The sequence below is a fragment of the Falco peregrinus genome, chromosome 6, assembly GCF_023634155.1.
Source record: "Falco peregrinus isolate bFalPer1 chromosome 6, bFalPer1.pri, whole genome shotgun sequence".
Taxonomy (NCBI): Eukaryota; Metazoa; Chordata; class Aves; order Falconiformes; family Falconidae; genus Falco; species Falco peregrinus.
In genome coordinates, this window is record NC_073726.1 from 60,644,293 (window position 1) to 60,671,891 (window position 27,599).

A 27,599-nucleotide genomic window follows, 5' to 3' on the forward strand; every position below is an offset into this window, starting at 1 on the left:
TTGTAGGTCATTTTTATTTCTTTGGTACAGTTGTATTAGTACAAAAAAACTGAAGTAAAAGCCTTGAGACCGAGAGGAAAAAAAATAAAATCTGAGACTGCCAAGGTGCAAAAATAGAGCAATAACCCCAAATGAAGAATAAAAATTAATAGCTTTATTATTATTTATTGCACTATTCAAAAGTGTGTACTACTTGCTTCAGAGGACAGCAATGTTCCTTGCAGTGTTCCCTGGGAGATCTTTTGTCCCAAAGTCACACAAACCTCATTATGTTATGTTATTTTATTTTGATTTAGATTATATAAAAAGTGCCTAGACATCAGCCCAGAGCACTCTACCAGTTACTTAAAACTATAAAGCTCAAGTGCAGGGCAATCAGTTTAACTCTTCTACCAAGCAGCACACAGTCAATCAAATGTTAGTAGTCCCTTACATTAGTCCACTTACTCCTGTTTTCAAAGATGAAGTGAAACACATAGTCCTTGCGTTGCCTTGAAAACTGATAGGAAGCAGATCAGGGTAGCACGTGTGGGTGTTTACCTGCTAGGCAGTAGCTCCCAAGAGGCGTTTTGCCATGTCTTATGTTCACTGAAGTAAAAATACCTTTACATGTCTAGTCTGGTAGTAGGACTAAATCAAATAGTACCTTGCGACCAGCCTTGCCAAACTCAGAAGTGCAAAAATTATGAGCTAGACCGCCTCAACATTTATGACAACAATTTCTTGATTTTTGAGTCTTAAGATCAAACGCAGTTCACTTTTGATTTTATTCTTTTATTTCAAATGGGTCCTGGAAATGTCACATTATCATTTGCAGCAGGGAGTTGGGGTGTTATGAATATACCAAACACATCAAGATACACCTGAGAATATTCAGCAATGTTAGTAACAAAATATAACTTGTCCAGCTGTACCCTGAACCCTGAGGAGGTGATCCCAGAAAACATCATGGGCTTAGCACTTTGCAACAAAACATGGATAATTTTTATAGTAAACCACTACATTCAACTAATAAATATTTCAGGTCAAGAAGCTGGCTAGTTGTGTAATTCCTGACATGATTTCCTTACTGCCTTTTACATAGCAGCGGGAATGTGTACTACTGAGAAGACACTAGTGGAGTTCAATGGCATTTAAAGCTAAGGCTGCATAAACACTGAGCTGCTCTCATTAGTTGCTGCTGCTTCCAGTCTGAGGCACTGAGGTGGTATTTTCTTTCAGTCCTTTTCTCAGAGTGTGCTGTTTCTTCTAAATATTGTGTAGAAACAGTTCAACTGTTCTCATGAATATAGCTACAATTGTTCAGATGTACAAAATGGTATCCTTTTTTTTTTAATTTTTAGTTTTGGCAAAGCAACATTCATGGCCTATTGATTTATGTCCATAGAATATCTGAAAACATGTCTAATTTTTTTTCCATATTTTGATGAATGTTCTGAGATTTACTTCCATACCTTACTACCTTTTCTGGTAATTATTTGAGAAGGTAGAAGAATCTAAGGACAAGAGTAGGAAGAGGTAAGTAACATCTGTGTCGTGCTGGATATTCACCAATGAGGGAGTTACGACTGCCAGTGAAGTCTTGGCTAGATTTGCATTGTAATTGTATGTCTGATGATAACACAGGTTGGTTGTGTGGGTGAGTAGGGCTGCTGTTTTTCTTTTTGTCTAACAGTGTCCACACAACACACTCTTGCTGTCCAGTAATAGGAATGCCGTATCATCACATCCAAATGAGTTGTCTTCCTAGCTTGGGTATCAGCAGCTGAGAAATAACACAATTCCAGTTCCATGCCTTCCAAGCTGGATGGAGAAAGCTAACTCAGTATTTTATTGTACTTCTAATTGTAGCATGGCTTTGTCCTTAATGATGACATTTCTTTGTTGTTACACCCATGATTTTCAGGCTTTGCAAATCTGTCATTCAGTTTTTAATAACTATTTTCTTGAGTTTTCAAGTTCCAAAATGGAAGTGACCAAAATTAAATATCTTTCTTGGGACATTTTTCAAGCTCAGATTTGTCTATAAGCTTTGCTAATTGTAAGAATAATAAATTAGGACATCTTTGAAGGAGAAAATCTGCAGGCAATTGCAAGGTATTCTGTCCAAATGGTATATTAAAACTGGCATAGCTTTTTATGTAGGTAACAGGAAATGCGCATACCTGTATAACTCAACAACAGAAATTAAAATTGAGGTTTCAATTTCCATAGCTGTTTTATTGTGAACTCAGTTTAGAGGACTGCTCACCATTTGTGTAAATATGAAGCAATGGAAGAGAGCAAACAATGGGCAGGTCTTTCTGGCAAGGAGGTAGTTTTGAGTCTGAGGGTGAGAAATGTACTTGTTAAGGAGAAAAACTAAACATTAACTGCGTTGTTTCCATTTTATAAACCAGTCAAGCAGGTGTTTGTTTGATAAAGCCAAAGGGGCTCTCTGCATTGGAAAAATTACTAAATAGCAAACATTTCTTTTAATGTATGCACGTAGAATGTTATTTCAGAGAAGTACCTTAGTATAAGATACTTGCATATCTTCACTGTGAAGGAATGTCTTGCTAATTATGACAGTGTGGATAACTCTCAGTCTTTTGCTTTGTTTCAATTTGACTTTGAATTAACATTTTTGAACAGCAGTTTAGTTTGAGGGTTTTTTAACCACCTTTCAAGCATTTGCACTCTATGTGAATATATATAGCTTTAATAAATTTATGTGGAAAATATGTCTTCTTTGAAAACACAGCAGCTGCCTCCCTGTTTGCTCTCTTAAAATTTGGTAGCAATAATGTACTGAGAATCTGATGGTGGAATGTGTTGCAATTGTCTTTGTTTATGGACTTTGGTTTCAGGATAATTTATCTTTTTTATACTTTAGCTCATTTTTTATTACTGTTTTGAACAAAGAAGATAACTTTTGAAAATGTGAAAATTAAGTGTTCCCTATTTCTGGAATACAAATTTTCAGTTAAAGGTGTTGAATTGAACCATTTTGCTTTTTCCAAAATTCCCTAGTTGTCTTTTTCAGCCAACATACTTAACGAGAATTTGTGTATTGAATGTTTGGTCCATACGTGTATTGAATGTTTGGTCCTTCTGAACTCTTTATTTCTCAGCAAGCCCGTAAAACTCTGTTGCTGAATAAAAATATCTGCTTCTCACATGTGAATCAGCTGGGGCTACTGTTTGGCACAAAATGGTAACCACAACACTGTAGCTTGACTGTGGAGGAAATGGGGAATAGCAAAATCGTTTTGTCTTGCATACATTTATCAAATATATTTGACTGTATATTAATTGTCTGTGAATTAAGTCCTTCTGTTCTTGACTGTCTTTCCAGATAAGTGACTGGCAGGAAGCCCTGTCCAGAACAAAAGAAACACATCTTTTAGTGTGGTTTTAAAACTAGTAGGACCCATAGCTCACAGAACTCTAGCATTTGTCCAGGGTTACCGTGCATTTAAACATTACCTTAAAGAGCCAAGTCTGCATAAAACGTGGCTGTATTTGAAACACATCCCTTCTTCACAATTCCTTCACAAGTAAACACACACTTCCTTCACAAGTAAAGGAAAATGCAACTTCAAGTATATTCTGACAGAAGTATTTTGTTTCTCTCTTTTGCAGATGGGAAGCCAGTGTCACTGTCTCCTCTTGAATCCCAGCCCCACAGTCCTCGGTACACGGCGTCAAGCCAGCGGGAGCGCGAGAGCTTGGAAGTCCGCATGCGGGAGGTGGAAGAGGAGAACCGCATGCTTCGCAAGCAGCTCAGCCTGGCCCAGAGTCGCAGCCCCTCGCACCACCGCAGCAATCACTCCAAAACATACTCCATGGAAGAAGGGACAGGCGACAGTGAGAGCCTGCGGGCTGGCATTGTGGCGGGGAACAGCTCCGAGTGTGGGCAGCAACCAGCAGTGGAAAAATGTGAGGTAAATAAAAAAAAGGAACAGAAACAAAGCTTGATAGATTTGATCCTTTAAGGACATTGTGGATCCCTGTCTCCTTTCCCCTGAAATTTTGTGCTCAGAAACCATGCTCTTAAAGGACTACTGGGTGCAACTTTTTAGATAATTTTTAATTACTTTTTCAAAAAAAATTTAAAACATTTAATCATCTGAATATCTTTTGAGTTATTAAATTATGAGAGTTTTTTGTCTTTTTCAGTCTCATGTCCCCAAACCTGCTGCAAAAATCAAAGCCCTGTTCCAAGCTGACTTCAGTACAGCTGTGCTGAGAAAGACCTATGGCAAACTGACCCCACGTGTTTCTAAATTAAATGAAAGCACCACAGTGCTTTGAAAAGCTTTGTTCCTTTGTTTGTGCAACTGTACTAGGAGAGTTCAGGGTTTACCATTAATTAAATTGTGGCTTACAGAGCCAGCCTGTGCTTTTGAGTGGCTTTCCGGAGCATATCTATGTGCTGCTGTGGAACCACCTGCTTTGTGTGGGCTGTGCACAAGAGGTGTGGTTAACTGCAGGGAACAGGAGATACGTTTCTAAGAAGGTTTTGGGGGATTGTTTTGATTTGGTATTCCCCATTTTATACCAGTAGCTTTGTGGATGTCATCCAGCTGTTTAGTTGTCAGATGTCTGAATGATGACAGTTCTGAATATGGATGCATCCAAAACAGAAAGTCTTGCATAAAGTTCTTGTGCCAGCTGGTGAAGATATCAAAAATAACTTCCTCCAGTTATTTGTACAAAGAGGGTAATACCATGTCACCTTTTATCTTACCTTCTGCCATGGGAAGTTAAAAGTTGAAAGAAAATAAGTGGGAGAGAAAAAGAAGTCCTAATTATCTCTTCAGATAAAGTCTGTTTAATGGGCAGATATCAAACATAATTTAAAAATGAGCAATAGCTTTCTAGTTGGACATCTTTGTCCATCAGTATGGAAAAACCAACATTAAGGAGAGGAAAAAAGAGGAGTCTGTTTTTCATTTTCCCTCCTCATAATAATAACCATCTGATTTTCCTCCTTGTGAGCAATTCGGCATTTCTTTTAATAAGGGAAGGTTCAGGCCATCAATAAAAAAAACTTCACTTCTCCCTTATTATCATGCCAAGGAGTGATGAGCTGAATCTCAGTTCTTGGTTGTTCAATGTACCAACCGATTTGGGACACAAAAATAGCAGCTTAAAGGAGGAATAGTTTAAGTGGCCTTTCAGTTTATAATGTGTTTTGCCAATAAATTTACTTGCTCAGTGGGGTTTAGCATTGTGCTGGAGGCAGTAGTTGTATAAAATATGAAACCTCAATTTATTTGCCATCCCCCTATCTCACCGCACACTATTTTGATAACGGAATAGCTTTTTCTTCTTTTTCTTAAGGAATTTGCTCAGTAATTCAGTAACAGCAATGGAAGTTAAAATTAAACTTCCTTATTATCAGATTTGCTGGGGGTCTCATCGTTTATCCTGTTACTGTAGATTCTGGTTCCATGTCTGTGTGAGTGGTATCTTGACTCCATTTACCCTCTGTTTTCAGTCTTTTGAGGTGTAAACTAAATCTTCTATAACCTCTGACCCTGGAGTATTTCACAGTAAGAGTGAGCAACTTGGTTAGAAAAAGACAAGGGTCCTGAGAGGAAGACTGGGGCTCTGAGAGAGACAAAGAGAGCTAGGAATGGGTTGTTTATTTCATTGTGTCAGTTCCTTGAGATTTACTGAAGGTAACATTTCAGAATCTAATTTGGGATGGTCTTCAGTAATGATTAAGACATTTGAAAATGAAGCTACAATGAAGGAACATTAAATCTCTGATAAAGCATAATCTGTGTGATAATAATTGTGATCTATATCAAACAGTAGTGAGTTTGTTGCATTCCAGCCACTGCTTCCTACTCTGTTGCATCACACGAGAGCTCTCCTGATAGTATAAAATGGATTAGCATTATATTACAAGAAAAAAATCAGGGTTCCAGCCAAGGGGCTTCCCCCTGGAGGGAGCAGATCCCTGTTATGCCTTCCCAGTAGGAGGCAATTTTAACACAAGTCTTGGAAGTATAAGTAATACTAGTCCTACACAGGCATAGGCACAAATAACAGGCTTCAGGAGAGTATAATGCCAATGGAAGGTAACAGAATTACATGACTATTTCTTACAGTGTTATACCAATATCTTTCCAGCTTGTGCCTCCATAAACTGGGTATTTAGTTTGAATAATGTGTGCATTTATAAATATTTTTAAATATATTATAGATCAGAAGATGGTTAATTAGCAGTATAGCATTTAGTAGGTTAGCAGAATACTTAACATTTTAAAGCATTTTTACAAGCGTATTTGTGTTGTTACTATTCTCAGTGGTGTTGCTCAATAGGGTTAAATGTGTAGTGCTCCAGAGCCATAAAGAACAGGCCCCTACCAATTTAAGCACTGTAACACAGAAAAAGCAGATGTTAACTCCTCTGGGAACCATTTGTAGCATATTTATATTTTTGTAACGTGGCTTTAATATCTCTTAATCACATTCAACAATGATTTATGAGAATTAAGTAACTGCAATGGAAGGCCTGGCTAGTACTACTGGAAAATTATTAAAGTATGAAATGCTTTACCAAAGACTATTTTTAGCTATAAGAACTAACTAGGGTTTGTTAAGCTCATTATTTCACCATTCCAAAAAGTAGCCTGAGGAGGAAAAAAAATAACATCTGTTTATCTGGGCACCTTGTACTCCTCATTAGCATGGGATCTAAGGCCCAGTTCTTCATGTGGTTTTGGATAATTTTGTCCCATTAATATTAACCCAGAATGAACTTACATGAAATGCTGCTTTCAGAAGCAGTTTTCCCTGGTTTGTAGTGGCTAAAGTAATGGTTTGTAAACTATGTTAGCATGGTGTTATTTAAACTCCCTCTCCTAAGGAAGCTTAATTTCCTTAAAAGGCCTTGAAGTACCTGGGCCTGGGTGCTCCCTTAAACTGTTTAAAATCAAAAGTAGTTCTCTTTCTGTCCCTGATCTCCAGCCTGTAGGAAGAGCGTGTCTGTCATTCAATTTAAAAAGAGCATTGCAGGAGGATGGATGCTTTCAAGGAGCTGAGTTTAGTCCCACAGTGACTTCTGAATATCCAGGCTAGCATTTGACAACTAGAATTATCATGGATTGTCAACAGCTGGGTGCAAGTGCAGCATGCAGAGCCTTGGTGTGAGTTGTTTGGAGTGGCATACTGAAACAAGCAGACGGGCTGCTGCATGTTGTGGAAGTTGGAACATTCTTTGCTTCTGTGGCTTCGCTCCTAGGTATTAGTTGCAGCCATCGAGTCCAGAGGTTGTGTGGATCACAGTGGCCAGTTCTGCTGGAATGGTGGCACAGTCTTCAAGCCATCTGCAGATGGAAAATGACGAGTTTGAGAGCTGTGATGCTGCTGACCAATTTCATAATTTGGGAGCTGGTGCTTACAGTAGTACACTTAGGAGGATGCAAGTTCTTTGAAGTTCTCCCTTCCTCCAGCTGCTACTGCCCTGTCTTGCCAGGATTTGGCTACAGTCAGCTGCTCTCTATCCAAACGTGTACTTGGAACAAGCATGGAGAAAACTGGAAATAAAACTTTTTCATTAGAATGCAAACATCTGCACACAATTCAGGTTGATGACCTCATATTGACTTATCTGTTTTCCCACTGATTTTGTTTAACAGTTCATCAATGAGGGAGAGGAAAGTGAATCAAGGAGAGGAGCGACTGCAGCCAAAAACTTGGGGGAAAAAAAGGACTAGGTTTCTGTCCTCTTTGAGGATTATTGCTCCATCTATAGCTGATGGCAGCAGGAATAGAAGTGATACATAGTGTCAAACAACACAGAGGGGCTGAGCAGAAGGTATGTAGATGCTTGTGTCTCTGAACTGGAGAAGGACATTTGGAAGAGCAGCAAGCATTGTCTTCTCACAGTGCCCTGGCTCCATGAGCATGCAGGACAACAGCACCTGCTAGAAGACAGAAAAGCATGCTTTTCATTTTGAAACAAACTGATTTAGGAAGAGGAGATGTGAGCAAGTCCTTGACAGAATAAACCCTGATTTTGAGGATAGTTGTAAGGTGGAGAGAGTGCCTGTGAGGAGAGCTTTCCTGACAAGTCAAGGTAATATAAAATGTTGTTGACAGTGATATGACAGTCCTATTCTGTCGAAACCCACAAAATGTGTCTGGTCCAGTGTCTTCAGGTAAAGTGTTTAAAGCAGGCATGAAACTATTCTCAGTTAATTTGATTCTAATTGGCATTGAAGGGAAGGATCTTAGGTCTTCCAAAAGGCTGAGAAAGACCAGGTGGCAACCAGAGAGGAAGCAGTGTGTGCAGTGTCAGGAATCTGTGCATCCAGAGGAACCCGTGCCCTTAAGTATGATACAAACCACTGCTGCAATAAAAGTCATTAATAAGCAGTCTCTGTTCTCCCCTGTTGTTATCACAAGAGGGTAACACAATCAATTTTTGCGAAGTGCTGAGCACGCTCAACTCCCATTGACTTTAACATAAATTTAAAGTGCTGAATACCTTTCAGAGCTGATGCCAAAATGGGCTCCAATACTTTACTTCCTCACACCTCTCTGGACAGACAGTTGCCTTATAAATTCAAGTCCTGTTAAAACCTCAGATCTTCAACATGCCTCAGCTTGTGAAGCACACTGGGGCTGGAGGCAGCTGCAGTGTTCATGTGGGAGTTGCACAATGGCACAGCCACTTGACAATTATGGGATTCAAATTGTGCACTCTACCAGGCGATGTTAATGGATGGAGCTATGGTCTTTTTAGACGTGCCCCAACACATGCCACCTCTATTGTAAATCTGCTTCTGCTACAAGCCAGGCTTGGGGAATCTATGACTAAATGAGGAGGCAGGACTCCTCATTTGTTCTCTGCGTAGTGGGCTTTCTGTGGAAAACGAGAGCTCTGTGTGTGAGAAACCAGTTAACCAAACTTCAAATGGAAGCCAAATGAGGCTTCCCTTCAGTTTCACAGCTGCGTCCCCAGTCGCAGCTTTGTGCTGCCAGCATGGTGAGCTCTCCTCATTTCTGTGACCACTAAGAAACCAAAAATACAGAAGCTGGAGTCAAAACTTGCTGAGATTAATTTTCTTTTGTCCCCAGGGAATAGCAATGCCTACTTTTAAAACCAGAGAAGAGTAACTTAACAGCATTTTTCAAATTACTACTTAGTACCTTAATAATAATGACGAGTAGTGCCTTTTCAATTTTCCCTTTCCTCTTGAAGAGATGAGTAAACCTCCGCCTCGTATAAAAGGGAGGTGAGAAGGCACAGAATAAGTGATAATTTAGCAAGGTGCTGGGGTGGGGAGAAGGTGTCTGGCAGTTTATATTTAACTTCACATTAAGGCTGCCCAGTACAGCCCATACTAGTAGTCACAGGCAGGGAAGTGACCACCTGCCTTCAAAGCTCATGTCCTATCTTATCACTGGGATGCACTCAGCCCCTGCAAACTGTCCCGCTCATCTGTCAGAGCTTGCTCACTCTCTGCTTAGTAGCTGTCCTTAAGACAGAAATAATGCAAAATTTCTAAGAGCATATCAGCTTCTAATTATCAGATGTAATTTTAAACTTCAGAAGGTTAAAGTGTCTGCATGTTTGCATACTCAGAATTTTGTGTGCTGCTACCTGTGTGTGTGTACATATGCACACACATATGCTCTTAGCTAATAAATGCAATTCAGACATCTGATGTAATTTAGGGATAGTAATGACTTTGGAATGATGATGGTGCTATAACTCAATTAAGATGTTTTTAACAAACTGCCTCAAGTGGGCTGCAAACAGCTGCAAAACGCCCACTCTAATTGCCACACTAAATAATAGTACTGTCATGTATGTGCTGTCCTTAACGAATGATAGAACACAGGAGCAGGCTTTAATTTTTGTTCTTTTTGTTCCTTTTCTCTCGCAGACCATCCACGTTGCCATTGTTTGTGCAGGGTACAATGCCAGTCGGGATGTTGTCACACTTGTCAAGTCTGTCTTATTTCACAGGTAAAGGTAGCTTTCTTTTCTTGCATATCTGGTTATGTCTAAGCAAGCTCTTTTTACATTTATCCTCCTACTTTAAAAGAAGGTCACAATCTATTCCCTGGTTGCTTTTGCTTTGGGAGGGAGGAAGGATAAAATTTATGTCCACCACAAATAGATTCACTTATGTAAAGATTTCTACAGTGAATTAGAGGGATCAGAGATCCACTGGCTACCCCTGTTGCACTGTGGGAATAGGGGTAGTATCTATCTGTACTGTGAAGCATCTGCATGCTCCTGAATGTTGTAAAATGATAATAATAGTAGTAACAGCACTGGATTCATTTAGCCTATTTCTCATATCAGTTTATGGCACAGGTGTAGATGCTAATTTGAAAGTCATACACATAAATACCGATTGGTTACTTGACTATCCCAGCTTCCCATTTAGGCATTTATTTTTGAAGTAAACCTGTTACTATAGGCACTATTATTTCATTAAAGTCAGATTATTTTTTCTGGCTTTGGATGGGCTACTTAGACCCTGTCAGAAGTCTGCAACCTGGTTTTAGCACATGGAGCACAGTTAGATCCCAAAATTGAAAGGCAAAATGTACAATGAAGACAGAATAACCTATTCCCTTAATAAACAGCAGCTCCAGAAAAAGAAAAGTGGTATTAAACTATGTGTGGGTGTATGTGTATATCCTTTGTCCAGTTCAGTATAGTCCCTCAAGAGATATTTGGCAACAGTGTTGCAGAAACTGGATTGAAATAAGGAAATGATCAGACTGACTCAAACAGGAATAACAGACTAATAAAACATGCATAGAGTATAAAGAATTTTACTAAGGAGGTAGTTTCAATATGCTGCTTTACATTGAATGATAACTTTATACCAGGGAAGATGACTCTTATTCGTCTCATGGGCTAGTATCTTCTTACTTCTAGCTGGAGTGACGCATTCCAGTCCCTCTCCTTGCTCCTTATGTTTACCTCCAGTCCTCTGCTGAAACAGTCCTAGTAATCACTCCCTTATAATGGTTTTAGTACACAATGCTAACTCTTACCCATTTTTGGTATATTTTCCTCATAGAGGAATGTAAATGCTTACCTTGTAAAATGTGGAAAAAGACTCGGTAAGTATTAAGAGGTTGGCTAGAGTGCAGGTGGAGAGGGGAAATTCTCCAAAATATGAGAGCAACTTTCACTGTCAACACATAGCCTTTGTAAGTCTTTCCAGAAGTAGCATGTTCATGTTATGATGAGGGCTAGGAGCAGAAAAACAATGCTAAAATAAACATAACAAAAGCAAAGCAACTGTAAAAACCTGTATCATGCTCTGTGCAGAATTTTTTTCTGAATGTTAAAATCTTGTTAAATTTTAAAACTATATCTATTTCCAATTAGACTTCTGAATTATTCAGTGTAAACTGGCTTTATATTGCAAGGATGTGGGGCATTTTGATTGTTGTTTCTAAGGGATTTCTTGCAAATATGCATTTTTATGGTGACGAGTTATCGTAGTGGTTAGCTTATCACCATTTTTCTCTCCTAGTACTTGCATCCATTTTGGGAAGACTCCAATCTGTGTGTTTCCAAATATTCTGTAAATAAAAGAAATCTCACAGCTCAAAGCTTTAAAGAGTCTTTTTTTTGTGCTACTTAAAGGAAATGTCTCTGTTTTACATAAGCCACTCATCTGAACAATGAGCAAACTTATAAACAATTTGCCATATAATAGCACAAACCGAACACTAAGGGGAAAACAAAGGCAATCAACATTGGTATTTCTAACACTGGTGGATTCTGCCCTTGGCAAGAACATATTTGCTGTTTGGCTAGCAGTACTGCTCATCTCAAAGGATTTGCCTAGCTCAGCAGAGGTGATCAAGGTTAAGTCCGGTATAGCTAATGAAACTTTAGTACAGTTAGTTACATTCAAGATAACCTATCTCACCTGTTTGCTGAAAACATACTTAAAAGACCAATCTAAGTCCCTTCCTGCCTAGAACTAGCTTTTCTCACTAAGCATTAGATTGTTCACTAGAAAGGGAAGCTGTTCCCAAAGAAGAGACAGATCTTCTTACAGACATTTCTTCCTTCTAGAAAATACAGGCTACTTAAGCATCTCTTGATGCTATGGCTACATGTGCAGAGGGCCATGCCTCAGGAACACTCTTTTCTTGGATCTTTATCTTTGGAGTGCAGTTGTGAAGAGGGCTGGAGAATAAGCAATAAACAAACAAACTTGGCTGAAAATTTATTTAGAGCCAAGATTCCTTGCTCTGGTTGCCATGTGCAGACAATGTTATCTTGGAGACTAGCATGCACTTCAAAAATTATGATTGGAAAGAAGGCTTCTTTTATTTGCTAGGATGTATTTCATTGTAGGAATGAAGGATGGAGACAAGTCATGATATGCATTAGGAGGATTGAATTAGGAGAGTTGGAGGTGATTGGTTCAGATAGTAGATGCTTCATGACATCAGTAGCAAGTTCACCATCTGACTTGAGGATCATCAGTGAAAACAGGCATGGAGATGTCTCTTCTTCTAACTCCTAAATATGCGCCAGGGAATGCATCCTAGCTGGCATTGTCCAATAAGCCAAGCCAAAGAGACATTTCAAAGGACTCTAGGTTTCCAGTGGACGATTTTGCTTGTTCTATCCTGATCTCTAGAGTTAGGCTACTTGTCCTTCATTTATAGGATCACCACATTCAGTCTCAAATATAGTTTTGCAAAAGCAGAGCAAACATGCCTCCAAACGTATTGTCAAGGAATGTTTCTTTTTCCATATTTGAAGTTTCTAATGATCAATGTTCAACCAAACCTGATATAGAAGGTGCAGAATTTGCCTGTAACAAGAGTGTAGGAAAGTGTATTGTATACTTGAAGAGGCTTGTGTAGAAGTCACATCTGTTACTATGTAGCCAGGCACATTGTGGGTTCTCCTTGGGCACCTCAATCCTGCCCTGCCAACACCTTGACTACAACCTACTGGTTAAACAGCCTCTCAAACTAACCACACTTGAATATCCTTGCCTATTCCTGCTGCAGTTCACTTGGTGTTTGTTGTAAGAGCACTGATTTCAGTGAAATCTGTCTGGAATTCATGGAGATGTCACGCGCTCTTACTGGCATTTCCATCTAGTTTAGTAATTAAAGCATGTTTTACCTGTACATTTTGATACAAAAAGAGGCATCTAAATTCCCTACTTCTGTAAGGAATCCCTACTTCTCTAACAGAAAATTTCTGAGAAAAGGAGGCTATGTCAGTCTAATCATCTTCCTTCCATGCATTAACATATTTGTTATACCCCCACTTTGAGCTAGAGTGCTAGATAGAGAGACACAAAACAGCAGGGATGCTGGGTCATTAAGAATAAAAACTACAGGAGTTTCTATAGATGGAGTGTGCTGTCTCTTCTCTCTTGCATAAATGTGCAGCAGATCCTGCATATTGAATATTTCAGCTCTTGCCAGGTCTAAAAAAACAAGTTTCTGATTCTAGTCATACTATATATATTGTGAGACTCAGGCAAGCTTCTTGTTCAAACCATTTGAGAAACAATACCTGTCTTCAGGTTCCTGAGAGTGGGAAGAGGAGAGTAAAGGGGTGTTGTGGTTGATTCCTTGTAAGAACACCATAGTTCAGAAATGTGTTTTATTCCCAGTGGAAAAGGAGCTTGATTCCAGTTTTGTCTTTAGAAAACGTATGCTCACGCCAAAAAATCCCAGCAGCTTTTAACACCCAGTTTGACATAACTGACAGTCTGTTCTCAGGAGGAGACTCAGCAGAGCTGGGATAGTGCAGAGTTAGCAGAGTCTGATAAATATGCATTGGCAGTGCTGCACAGAGGGAGGCTTGCAGAATGAGTACTTAGTCCTAGTCTGCAACTTTCCTGCTTTCCTCTCTTGGGCATCTACTTCCTAATTATGACAGATTTTTAAAATCTGTTGCAGGGGTGTAAAAAAATTCTCTCTGAGCCAGTGTAACACAGCCAAGCTCATATCACTGTGTCCTAAGTGCAATTTAACTTTAGTTTTTTCCAGAGCAAAGACTAAACACTAAAAATTAAAGATACTGCATCAAATGGGCAGAATGAAATGGAAGTGCTTTTGCAAACAATGCATACAGTAGTATGCAGAAAGCATCTGCATTTCTTTTTCAAAACTGAAGCAGTGTCCTGTAGCTAATAACTCTCCTTGAAACTTTTGCAACTACTGGTCCAAGTTACATTGGTCATTTTCAATGTTGCACTCAGTTTGTGAAAAAAGTAAAGCTTACAGTGCCACTGAAACAGTCTACAACTTACGTTTCATATTGCAAAGATCATTTCTGTCTCTGCTTAGGTAAGTCTAGACTTGAGTAAGAGTGAAAATTATTTTTAATGTACTCTCTATCTTTTCCAAAGGCATGCTAAACACCATGTTTCATTTGGGAACAAAGAAAGGCCAAAATTACACAATTCTAATGTGTTGCTGGCAGCAAAGTCAACCTGAGAATCTGTGAAAAACTGACTTTTTTTTTGTGCCACCTAACACTGGCTTGCTCTTTGTTTTTTGTCTGCTATGTTAGTCCCACTTTGGGAAGTCATCATGATTACTTCTTTAGCTGTATGCTCCATCTGTCCTGCAGCAATAGTGGCATAGCAGTGGTGGTGGGATCTTGTAGTGTAAACAAAACCAGTCAACTGAACAAATGCTTTCTAATATGAAGTAGGCTCTTCACTTTAAGAAAACTGCTTACAGCCTGAAAGTTAAGCATATGTCTAACCATTTTTAAGATTAGGATATGAACCTGTGTTATAGATTGTTGTATGAATAATAAACTTTTTTTTTTTTTCCTTAGGACAAATGGAATAAGGCAAACCAAATGAAAATCTAAATTAAATGAAAAAAGATGACGTGTAATTTCCAATTTAGAGTCACTAGTCAACACTGGCTGATAATTAAAGCTTATGTAATCTAATGGCTTTATTCCATGGAGACCACTTTGCCTTAATGGAGTTCATTTGAGAATTCAAAACCTTTGTTATGGTTTCCAACTTTTCAATCATGTCAATCTATTTTCTGGGAGATTCCTCTGGCAAAAACTATAAAGCATGAACTGATTTCTCTGACCCATATAGATATATCAATAATGCACACTGCTTTTTATATTTTCTAGCTGTCCTGACAATAGAGGCATAATGGAGAAAACAATGTTTAAAAAAAATGTGTATGCCCATGATATCTTTTATTATTTCCCAGAGCGCTTCTATAAGTTAAAACAAAAGAATATCCATGAACGAGCAGCTCGCGCATCTTCAAGATCTCTCCAACAGTTTGGGGAGCATTTTAATCAATACAGGATGTGAAGGGATATGAAAAATCTTAATGATTTTCTCATTAAAATTGTCCTGGTATGAGAGAGGGATTGTCATACGGGCATTATGAAAAAAAAAAATAAATTCCCAAGCTGCCTTTTATAATTTCTGTTTGAAGTCCTTGTAACCATTTTTTACAGATACAAAAGGTATTACCTTGTTGTGCTTCCCTTAATAAAGTATAGGTTTTAGAAATAAACCCCCTGGGCCACTGACCTTTTTATATTCTTAGAAAATAAAATTCCTCTGTTGCAGAGAGAGAACTGCAACCAAGCAGCTGCTTTTTGAATAGCTAACAATTGAGCTATGGAATAGTACAGAACGGAAGAGTGAGTCTTGGTTCACTACTCCCTTTTTCAATTGTAGATTTTTGTATTTAACTCTGGCAGCGGCTGTTCAGAAAGAATAGGCCAGAAATGCTTGAGCAAGCAGATCAAAACTCTGATGAAGAATACGAAGTTTTGAAATGCAAAAATAAGACATCATGATTAAAAAAATATATAGAAATTGGTACCGCAGAATAGGCTCCTAAATTCGTAGCCTGACTTTTAAAATTACTGACTTCTTTTCATTCTACTAACTTTGTAGGACCTCAGCAATTCTGAAAATGAGAGCATGCATTTAAGCTCCTATATTTAGGCCTAAGAGCCTATATTTAAGCATCCATGCTTGAAAATCTTGGCCAGAATCTCTTCTCATTCACTTTTGAGGAAAGCAATTTAGGAAAATAAATGTGTGCTCTTTCTGTATAGTGTACTTTGTCAGTGTTCTGATCTTAAGATAAGTGGAAATAATTTAATATACGAAGATTTGCAGTTTTCTAAATAGAGCAGTTAAAACCTTGAGTTTCCACTTGATGGGAAATACCCGTATTTTGAAGTGGCATTCTTCCACATTAAGATGTTAACAAGTCAGCATTTTTCATGTAGCAGAAACTGTGAAAAGTTGTAGTTGGTAAAAATTCAGATGTTCAAAATCTTTGAAGTAAACAAGATTAAGTATTTCTGGACCTTGGGAGAAATTCTCTGGCTGTTTCAGTACCTGCCTCTGAAGTGAGGAACCTACAGAACTCAAGAGTTCAAGGGCTGTGTGTTCTGAAACCCAGGATAATAGCAACCTTGACTTCCAAACATACAAATTTACATGAACACTGTGAATTTTCCAAAACATTTTTTGTTTTAAAGAAGTTTATCAAAATTGTCATATATTGACCTATATTATTCCATAGTTATATATACTGTCACCATTTACTGTATAGTGCTTTCTAACAGTACAAGGTATAACCAACCTCTGCCGTGTGTGTTTTTTTCCCTTTCTTGATGTGCACAGTGGAAGATGAGTTATATAACATAAACATTAAAAAAAAATACAACACACAGATGTGCTTTGAGTTAGTTAGAGAAGTTGAAGTCAAAGGAAGTCCACCTCACATTTAGAGTGAGAGAGGAGGAGGTTTGTGTTGGTCATCACTTTCTCTGAGATCTGAGCCCAGGTTCCCTTCAAACCAAGAAAGATGTATTGCACTGGAGTCCTGACACTTAGGGAACTGGAAAGAAGCTTCTGGGTCGTCTCATTAACTCTGCTACTATTGCAGGAAACCACAGTGTTTAAATCCTTTTCATAGCTTGATCTACCTTCACAACAGAAAGAAGTTGGGTTTTTCTTTAGCTAGAGCATCGTATTTTTCCAGTTTCATGCCACTCAACTTCTACTAGCAAACTTTGGTGTCTTCAGCTGCTCATTGATCTTCTTCAAAGGCCCTGTCGCCCTTCCTTGTTACCCAAGTGAGGGACTCTCAAGCCTCCCTCTGGAAGAGTTAGGTATCTCCCCCTGCCTTTCCCAAACTTTTAAACTGTAACTGCTAAATGCCTGTGAAGGATAGCTCTCCCCATAGCTTTCTCTTAACTTATCGTAGGAACCAATACAGATTTCAGTATTATAAACCTCATATCCCAAAATGTCTCTGTCCCAGAAGAAGACCAGTCTGAAGAGTGGAATAGCATTCACTGATGCCATATGGTACAGCAGAACATCTGAGTCTAACAAAATGCAGGTTTCAGTGGAATCTTCACAATATCGTGATTGATGCCCTTAATTCTTACAGCCAGAGATTCAGTCATGTTGGCAAATAATGATGACATCCCTTTTCCATATGTCTTGAGAAAGATTCCTCATCTTACAGAATCTCTTCTGTATCTTTTACAATGGATGTTGGTTGATGTTTATGCTTCTGAACTTGTTTCATTAACACTTTGAAGCAATCCATATCTTTTAGGCTTTGCATGTTGAAGACACCAGAAGAGGTAAAAGATGTCATCTGTGTGTATGCTAGTAGTGTTGCCTTCAGAAGGCATTCCAGGTTTAATCTGTTGAGTCTGTGCTCTGTTGGCTTCTAGCACCATGCTAAAACTCAAATTTAACATAGCTAAAATCTTGTCTGGAGTAAAATTTTCTGTGGCTGAGGCACATTTAATTGTAGATGTCAGCAGGTCACTATTCTGTTCTAGGGATATACTTCTGTAACTGATAATCTTCTGCTTTGCCTGTGACACATACTTTCCTTCCAGCTGAATCTTTACCATGAGGCTAACAACTTGAAAGAGATTTCTGTGTAGGAGTACAACCACTCCTTTTTTCTTTTTCCCAGTAGGAGCCGAACTAAAGAAAATGTCACCTGCTTGTTCCCATTTAAGCTTCATACACTCTGGGTCATTCAGATAAGTATAAACTGCTACTGAACATCTGAGTATCTTTGTATCAGATTTTTTCTTTTCAACTAGTGTGTTTCATCTTGAAATATTTTATATCAATTCCATTTAACTAAATAACGGTTTCAAAGAAGATGCAGCTTTCTTGGTTTTAACGGATTTTTTTACTCTTCTTATTCTACTTTGCAATATCTAGATAAATGACCCTGAAATAAAGGAAAAGACATTACTGAAGCACACCAGCTGGGAAGTAGTCCTACCAGATACCAGACTCAGCCTCTGCTAAGCAGAGGGACCTGTATGGGATGCGTATGTTGACATTCAACACATATTTGCTTTGAGATACTGCTTTGCCTGTACCCAAAGCCACTGGTGGTGTACTTTGTTTCTCTTGGCCTTTTCTCTGCTAATGAAATGTATTTCCTGATCACTGATATTTCCTGATTTTTTCTTGGCGAGGTGCCTGGTTACTGCGGAATCTGCATGAGTCAGGATGTCCTCTTCTTCCCTCCTGCTGGGCTGGTGAAGCAGATATAATTGCTGTGATCCCTTTAGCTTGGTAATGGGACACTCAGCAGCTGGCAGCCTGTGCCTTTCCCTCTCCCATCCTCACTCCAGGGCAAGCTGGAGACTAAAAGACCTGTGTCTTTTTGGAAACTGTGTCATGGTTTAGTGTTTAGGATATTGTTAAATGCAGATCAGCTGTGTGTCATGATTATCTCATATATAAGTCTTCTAACCAGCCCTTTTCTGCTTTTCCTGTAAACACAATGTGATCCACAGTGCCCTTGAAGCCAGTGCAACAGCTTCACTGGCATCCCTAGATACTGGATTTGATCTTAGGTGCAGTATTTCTAACACTTCAAAATCCAGCCATGCATTGCTTCTCACAACAATCTTCAGTTTCTGCTGAGAGGTGTGTTATGGTACTATGTTACACGTATTTTTACTTTTTCTTGTGGACTTTTATTCAGTGAGAAACAGTATTACTCATCAAAGCAAGAAGAGTAGCATTAAAGAGAAAGGCACATATTGTTCATTAATGCAGGAAATGGAGACAGAAATAGCCTTCGTCTTTTGCGTTAAGCCCAAAAGTGTAACAGAAGTACCTTGTCCTGAACTAACATAGATTTCCTCACTTCTTGTTCACACGGCAGAATGTAGTAGCATCAGTCATCTTCCATTTTAACCAGCATCTGAAACTAAATGCTCCTCTTTTTACATGAAAAAGTATACCCATTTACCTTTAGAAGTTTCACAGAAATGAGACTCCACTATTCCACCCTGGGTTTCTGAAGAAAGGTTGAGCCAATGCTGAAATCTAAATGAAGCCTCTGTCTTCTTAGTGGCTTTTGCAAACCCTGTCCTTCTCTGCTGAAAGGGGAAGTTGCTAAGCTAGGGATAAACATGGAAGGCTACAAATTGTGATTAACTTCCACTGGCAGGTTTTGGTACTCCAACCACAGAAGTTGAGTAAAGATCAGACTCTGTTGCTTACTAAAGAGAGAAGCCAGGTTAAGGGATTTTAACATGGTATTTGTAATGTCCAAGTTCACATTACTATAGAAAAATCCATGTACTTTGTCAAGCCCTGCCAATCCTTGCTGATACTGGCTTCACTCATCTTGTTTTGAAGCTTTTCACTTAGTCCAAGTCCTGTAACTACAGAGGTGAACCCAAATCTGCTGTTTTGAAGTAAAGTATTTTCTTTCTTCCGGCTTTTCTTCATCCCTCCTTACCTCTTAGAAACAACCACATGGAGAGATCTCCATCCTGTTCACTGTGCCAGTAGCTAGAAGGTACTCACTGAAACATACAATTTTTGGGTTGCCATGGAATAGCTGCAGATACCCCAAGTTTGCTTTGTAGAAAAGATGCATATAAACTCAGTGGTCCTGGAATTTCACCTCATTCAGGTGATTATTTTTTGACCTTCCACTCCACCCCTACTTCTTTACAGACAACTGTTCTTACTAGAAAGATAAATTATGAGGTTGACCTAGAAACTGAAAGCAACCCTTTTACAGCTCAGATCCCCAAAGGGGGATTAACCTGGCCTTCTTTTAAGGAGCTGGGAGAAAGGACCAGATCCTTAACTGATACAAATCATCACATTCCACTGAAGTCAAAGGAACTATATTTACAACCACCCAGAAACTGATCCAACATTTCTGTTACGGTCATGTTTATTCAAATTTTAAGTGTCTCAGCATTTTGGCCACAGAGCAGGACTCCACTGAACATGCTGTACGCTTTACCATAAGACCTTAGGCAGAGATAAAGATTTGTAAGTTCTGATGTCCTTTTACAATAGCAATTAGAAACCTTTGAAATAATGCATTTCTCTCCCTTCTCATATTAGGCGAAACCCACTCCACTTCCACCTCATCGCAGATGCAATTGCTAAACAGATCCTGGCGACTCTGTTCCAGACATGGATGGTCCCTGCTGTGCGAATAGACTTCTATGATGCAGATGAGCTCAAGGTAAAGAAAGACAAACACAAATGTTACTCATACACCTCTGGTTTCATGTCATCCCTTTTTTTATCCATCTCTTCGGATTGGTGACTTGTGAGAGAACTGCTGGCTAAAATATTCTCCCTGGCCAAAAGTAATTCTGACCCACATGATGGTAACCCCATTTACACATAACTAGAAGATACTAAATAGCTAAAATCAGTGCAGTTTCTCTGCTAATAGAATATGTTGTTCAGCAGCTTAGAATTTTACCTGCTATCAAGAGGATTCTGGCTGCCTCAGTTCAATTGCATCTGATCACATTATGTTTTAAGGATACTTCTTTCTAGTAGCAATGGTGGAATCTGAAGTATCGTGTTCAATAAGGCCAAGTCTGTTACTGGAAACACTCAACTTCCCTGCATAATACTATAAGTACACACACTCTGACAAGTTCCAATATTATATCTTGAAATAGCTACCTTTCTTATCTGTATGCCCTTTTGGAAGGAATGAATACAAAGAAAGGCAAGTTCCAAGGGGAAAAAAAAATCACTTACTCAAAGCATAAAGTGATTATCTCTTTTCATAGTTACAAAGTTTAAATTAGATCATGGAAGCACAGCATTAAGTTTGAGCTGCACGTTTTTTAGCTGTGGAGGTAGAATGAAGTATGCAGATTTTAGCATTTGGAGTTGGTGGCAGTAATTTGTATGATTTATCAGACTGTTCTGAACAGCACCCTGAAAAAAGGAAAAACAAAATTTTGCAAATTGCTGTGCTAATTAAGGGGTAAATTCAAAGCATATCATGTTGCAGAATCTTGAGTGCAAAAAGTTGTAGAACAAGATGGAAAAGGGAAAAAATGTTTCTTGAGAAAACTATTTTGTTTCTAGCCGTTTTTATTGTTTTATTGGTCTTTCTATATAAAGCCATAAGCTGATATTAACCTAATTAGCTAGATATCTCCCTTCTGTTCCTTGTAGCTTCATAGCAAGGAGGAGGTTTGTTCTTGTAAATCTTGTACATGTCTATGTTACATGTGCTTTTCTGCAAATTGTAGGGTTTTACAGTGCTTAATTAGCCTCTCAGCTGGGGAAGACAGACATCTTAGTGTTTTCCTTCTGGTCATTTGGGTATGGTCCAATCTAGTTAAGTAAATAATAACCAAGAGAGCTTACTTCTATGATCCCCAGCTTGCTGATTTATAGGCAAAACACCATGCAGATATGAGGCTACAGAGCAAAGTCTTGTTTGTCCCTCCTTCGTCACTCAACTTGAATTTTTATATGGCTGGTGGCCTAAAGCAACACTGGACTGCCTTGCATGTAATCCATGGGCTCTAGGTTGCGGACTACTTTCTTACTAGATGCAGGTATTGATGCAGAAATACATCTTTCCAGGTCTGCCGCTCTTGCTTAGAGCTCATCATATTGCATACCAAGCAATTTCCCTGATTTCAGTAGCCAAAAAACAGTATGAAATAGTACTCAGCATAGGTGAACGTGACAGACACTGCCAAAGGACAGCAAAGAGTTGTAAATATAAATAGAGTTTTAAAAAGCCAGGTGTGATGCTGGCTCACGTCCAGATCAATCTGCAAGTTTTCGCAAAGATGGAGGAGCTGTTTACAGACAGCTGTAGGAGCTCATCTCATTTGTTTCCAGCATAGCCTCTAGAACAGCTTTAATGATTCTTTTGGGTTCATGTATTTCACCTGTATTCTTGGGAGTTATATTATGCTGTCCAGTGTTAGGAAAACATAGAGCCAATACTGGATTGTTTACTAGAAAGTCTACCTTCCTCTAAAGTGGTCTATGAATCCAGTGTTACAATACGTACTGTGTTTCAGCTTTAATGACCCTGCATAGTTCTTTTTTAACCCTGTAATCAATACCAATTGCTGACATTTAAAAGGGTTTAGACTGAACAATAGCTCGAGAATTTTCTGCTTAGCTTTCATTCACCAGTGTTTCATTAGTTTGGAATATATTTTAGCTGCCTCAGAAAACGTTTCATTTCATATTTGTTTTTTTCCCTTTGGGTATGTATGAACTTGCAGCCTCTTACTTGCAATGGAGCAGGAGCTGCATGTTAGCTTAAGCCCTGAAGTCCGGGGAAGAGTCGCTTTTCTGCTCCTGTTCCTGCTCAAACAGTGCAAGAGAGCATATAACATTAGATCCTCCATAAATATTATGGATGCTTTATTGTTTTCAAGTAGCTATTTAGAATTCAGGCAACAGGTTTTTTTTCACTAGAGTATTAATTCTGTAAAAGACAAAATTTGGAGACTAAAATATTTGGCAATGTTTCTTAACATACCCTGCAGTTCTTAAAATACTTGCCATTTAGCTTAGAGCAACCAGTGTCTTGAAGGAAGGTGTAGAAAATAAGGCTCTGGAGTAGATGTTTACTAGGTTTTAGGTTTTAAAGAACTTGAGGTTTTAAAATCTTTCAGGTTTTAAAGAACTAGACACTTCATTGCAAGAAAGGGAAGACAAGATATCAGTGATTATCCCAGCGTTTCTAGGGCCAGCAAACCAACCAACTCTGTCTGCTGCTGTGAATTAAGCATGTCAGATGTTCCTTTTAATATTTAGAGAAAACATTTTTCTTTTTGCAGGGTGACACAGCTGTGCATGTTCATCCTGCACCACAAAGAGCCTACGTTCATTCTCTCCCTAGAGACAGGTGCTGTCAAACTAACGCTGGCCTGCTTGGAAGAGGGATGGAGCATAGGAAGGGATGGCCAGGGAGAGGTCTGTCTTTACTTGAGGCACATAGTAGGGGATGGGGGAATAGGAGGAGACTTGGCTGGGGAGCTTAGGCAAGGATAATAGCATTTCCAGGAAAAGGATCAGACATGGTTGAGGCAGGAGCTTGATGGATGTATTTCTTTTAAACAGCTAGTTTGATGACTTTAACAGTTTACTTAGACACTTGTAACCTCCCCTGACATAAATTGACCTGTCTTCTCATTGCCTTGGCAATAACCACAAGGGAGATCTGTGCTTAAAGGCTCTCCCTCAACTTCAGATTGTGAACTGAATTGCCAGTGCAACTTTCTTCCATAAACTAAACTTGCTACATGCAGTTAGTGATCATCAATGAGCATCCTTGAAGAGTGGGCAGCTGATAATGGTGCGAGTAATTGAGCCATTCCATAGCTGCAGACTTCATTCTTGTTCTGCTCAGTATGGCCCACACATCACTCTTCCAAATTTATGTCATCATATGTCTGTGGCTACAAACTGGAAAGTTACTTGGCAGTGTAGATTCACTTTTATATGATCACGTGAGTTGTTTTATTCAGCTTTGCTCCTAATGCAGTACATGTACCTGTTACAGCAATGCGTCCCATAGAATAACTGGAAGCTGAAATTGTCTTATTTGAACATTAAATAAAAGAAAAAAACGTACCTGTGAAACATTGATCTAGAAGACCCAGCTGTGGCTTGCAAATACCAAGCTGCAGGATATTGTGTTTTTTTCAGTTCAGTCTGAAAGGAAGAACTCTGTAACTACTGAAAATGTGCAAACATGAGCACTCAGCTTCTACAGTTCATTATTCAACGTGGAATCTCATGTCAGTACACTCACAGGGAAGTATAGGCATTAAACCCATTGTGATCTGCATTGGCCCAGAGCAGAAGGAGCAGCTGATAAAGCAGTACTGTATGTGTAATGTGTGGAATACAGATGAGATGAGTTTGTTTTCCCAGATGTTGCCTGACAGACTGCTGACAACATCAGGTGAACTGAGGGAAGCAGAAGGTAGAATCGAGCAGTTGCCTGCTCTGCTGTGTATAAATCTTGATAGCCCAGATAAACACAGTCTCTTCATCACTGGTAAAGAAAAAAAGCCATGTCCTTTAGATAGCTCAGCCCACAAACATGCTGCAACTGATCTGTGAACTTGAAAGTAGGGATGGTGAATAAGTTTTTGCAATAGACAAGCATTTGACCTGAAAGTAAAATGTGAAAAGCTCCATACTTTGCTGCATACATGGACAGTGTTCCAGGTTTTACTGTTCTGAGAAACAGACCGCAAATCTCACTACCAGTGCTGCCTTAAGTGATTTCATAACAGAAATGTTGATGTAGTCTGCACACTCACTCAAAAGCAGTGGTGTGATCCAGAGAGCAAAACCAAGCTGGGATAATATGTGGCGTAGGTATCAACTAACTTTAGGCATTGACTTAAGCACGAGATGAGTCACTCCTTAGCCACTTCCATTTGAACTGTGAAGGCAGTTCACTGGGTCAGATGCTGACATCATTTGGTCAGATAGATGGGCAAGAGCTATGAGATTTAAGCAGAAAAACAAAGTTTAATGACAATTGTAGTGTACGTGGGTCTTAGGGCTGTGCCTGTGTCTACTCTGGATGCACTTAAGTTACTAATTCCCAGAGTAGTCCAGTCGTCTGCATAGTCGTCTGCATAGATGAGATAAAGGGCTAGTTTGAGCCAGCAGGCCAGGTTGAAACTAGGTGATTGACTGAACTGCTGGCCATCTGCATAACAAGTATTTGACAGACTGTTACATGAGTTGTCCCAGTGGGAATTTCAGTCAGTTCAGTCCCTGCTGTGCCTAGTCCTATTTGTATGCTTAAATGTGATGATTAACATCCTGGGTGGAGAATCTGGTTGTCCCAGAGATTCCCAGACGGTTCGTGCTGCAAAGCTAATCAATTGTACAAGGATAAGGCAATCCACAGAAACTGTTCCTATGTGAGAAGCAAGGATCATGTAGGACAGTCTTTGTACATACTTTAGATAGTTAAGAAATGTTTTCTATGTAGGTTAAGGTAATCTATAGTGAATTATTCACACCTTGCAGTGGTCATGTAGGACCACAGGCTAACTGGATTATAAAAATTGGACAGAACTGTGTTTTAAGGAGGTTTATCCAATCCAAGTAAGATGCCCCTGCAAGGACCTTTACATGGAGATTCAATCCACCATCCAGACAGCAACCCAGTCTCCTGTCTAACAAATTGTACTGTCCATTCAAGAGTTACCCTAAGCCAATATCCCAATAACGTTAGCTGATGTAAAGTATGCTCTGTTTGTAAGTTTTTGTGCAACAATTGACCCCAAAAGCAAATCAAATGCCATGAAATTTTTTGCTGCCAGTGGAAGCTTTTCTGATGAATGGTAACATTGGTGGGACTATGTATCATACATGGCCCTATACCAATTTTGGAACCTTTTCAAGCAGAAACTTCCAACAAAACTGCTGGCCGTGGGAGAAAGAGACCCGACTGACAACTGGGGAGATCTGAGATATTTGATGAACAGATTATTGGCTTAGTGTTTGTCACATCAACTGCAGAGGGTAACAATGATAGCAGTGTTGATAAAGCCTTGAAGAACAAAACTTGACAGCATTCTGCATTCCACCATCTCCCTGGTCAAGCAGTCCACTGGATGCTGCAGAGGCAGCCATCCATAACAATTTATTTTCACAGGACTAGTGACTGGCTACTAACCATCACAGTTTATAATGGTTAGACTACATTTGCATTGCACAACATGCAGGTTATATATTGTTCAGGGGCGGTGCATGATTGTTTATCTGTCAAGTAGTTCACTGTGTGTCTCAGAGGCAGACACATGAAGTTATAAAGCAGACGTACATTACTTTCCTTCCTTTCTTTTTCACTTCATATGCAAGATCTAATTGCTATTAGTACAATACAGAATGTGAAACACAGCATCTTTTTATGTTTACATTCATTTGCACAGTAATAGGTATTTAATTAAAGTGTTTCTACAGCACTGTGGTTTTGGTCAAATACTGTCACTTATTATGGTGGGGTTGCAGTAGTCCTGCATTTGACCAGCCCTTTGTGTTTCTGCAATCTAGCCTATGGCACATGTCGCTGAAATAGTAGACATAGATTGCTGTTTCTTCCTGCCTTTTCCCTTTCTCTTTTAAAGAATGAGTATTAAATAAATAAATAAATAATGCAAATTTAAGATTTTGAAAACCGAAGTATGTAATCAAAGCATTGTACAGATTTTCATAACTTGCTTGGCTTTATTTTAGACTCTTATTTCTACATTATAATTGAGATTTTGTTTATTCGCTTATGAACATACTGAATACTAGAGACATGAAGCCTCAGGTGATAAAATATGCTTGAGGTAGTGACACAATGCTACAATGCTAAGAACGGGGTCTTTTATCCGTGGTTTTCAGTACAGATGACTGGACATTAACAGGCCAGGTTTTGTAAGCCAAGATATTTTCCTTCAGACTGCTTGGGATGAAGTGAGTATCCACCAAGAAACAGACAGCAATTCAAACTCCCCAGCACAGTGGAACCTTTGTGAAGTGGTCAGAATCTATCCGTGCAGACTGTGTATCCTAAGCAGTACTTTCTCTGCCTTCCCAGTCCCTCTTCTGCACAAATAAAAAGCCATGCAACATTACAAATTATTATTAGATGTGTTTTCAGCTATTATTCAGCAAGAAAGTAATTTTATGTAAAACCACACTGGGTCTTAAATTTCTGCCTGTTCAAAACAGGTGATGGTGGAAGAGGTACTGTGGAAATCGGTGAGGCTGGTCACAAACTGGTTGTGAGAATGGGAATCATGGTGCCATTACTGACTTCCAGCAGTTGTCGTCTGCTTAGTGACATCTAATTTTCATGAGCAGCCCCACCTCTGACTTTGTCAGTGGAGTGAGGCAAGATACCAAAGGTGGATTAGCTCTTTGCGGATTTTTGTGTAATTTCCCCTTGGATTTACAAATGTTGTCAGTTAATTTAAGATTTGGAACTGTAAGAATTAGGTATGCTGGGATGAAGCCCAGTGTGATGCCAGAAGGTGCAGTGTTTCCCGAGCCTCTCTCAAGGGTCCCAGTCTGCCTGCTGTGCTGTGTTGTGCAGTGCTTCTATGGCACAGCGGGATATTCCAAAAGACAGCCTCATGCCTGGCTCTATAAACCCCTTATACTTTCCTACTGTTGCTGGTGTTTTGGAAACACTGGTGTTCTATGTTAGTTATATAACTTACCTCTAAGTGTTACGAGCTTCTGTGTAGCTCCACCTTTTTCCTAGTTCTAGGGAAGAGCAACAGAGTCACTTGTACTACC

At 39.2% G+C, this 27,599-nt stretch overlaps 1 protein-coding gene across 3 annotated transcripts in view; it reads left to right on the forward strand.

The window, feature by feature from the left end:
• Positions 1-27,599, forward strand: part of LARGE1 (LARGE xylosyl- and glucuronyltransferase 1) — a 286,245-nt gene that overhangs the window by 139,715 nt on the left and 118,931 nt on the right. For 2 of the 3 annotated variants that reach the window (XR_003557481.2, XM_027796799.2), the window contains exons 4-6: positions 3,625-3,926; positions 9,894-9,976; positions 20,397-20,520. Coding sequence is in view for 2 of the 3 variants with exons in the window: in XM_027796799.2 (XP_027652600.1) it covers positions 3,625-3,926; positions 9,894-9,976; positions 20,397-20,520 (509 nt within the window). In the remaining variant the exon portion in view is untranslated. Of the gene's footprint in view, positions 1-3,624; positions 3,927-9,893; positions 9,977-18,803; positions 18,951-20,396; positions 20,521-27,599 lie in introns of those variants that run through there. The other variant, XM_027796801.2, reaches the window with a different exon arrangement.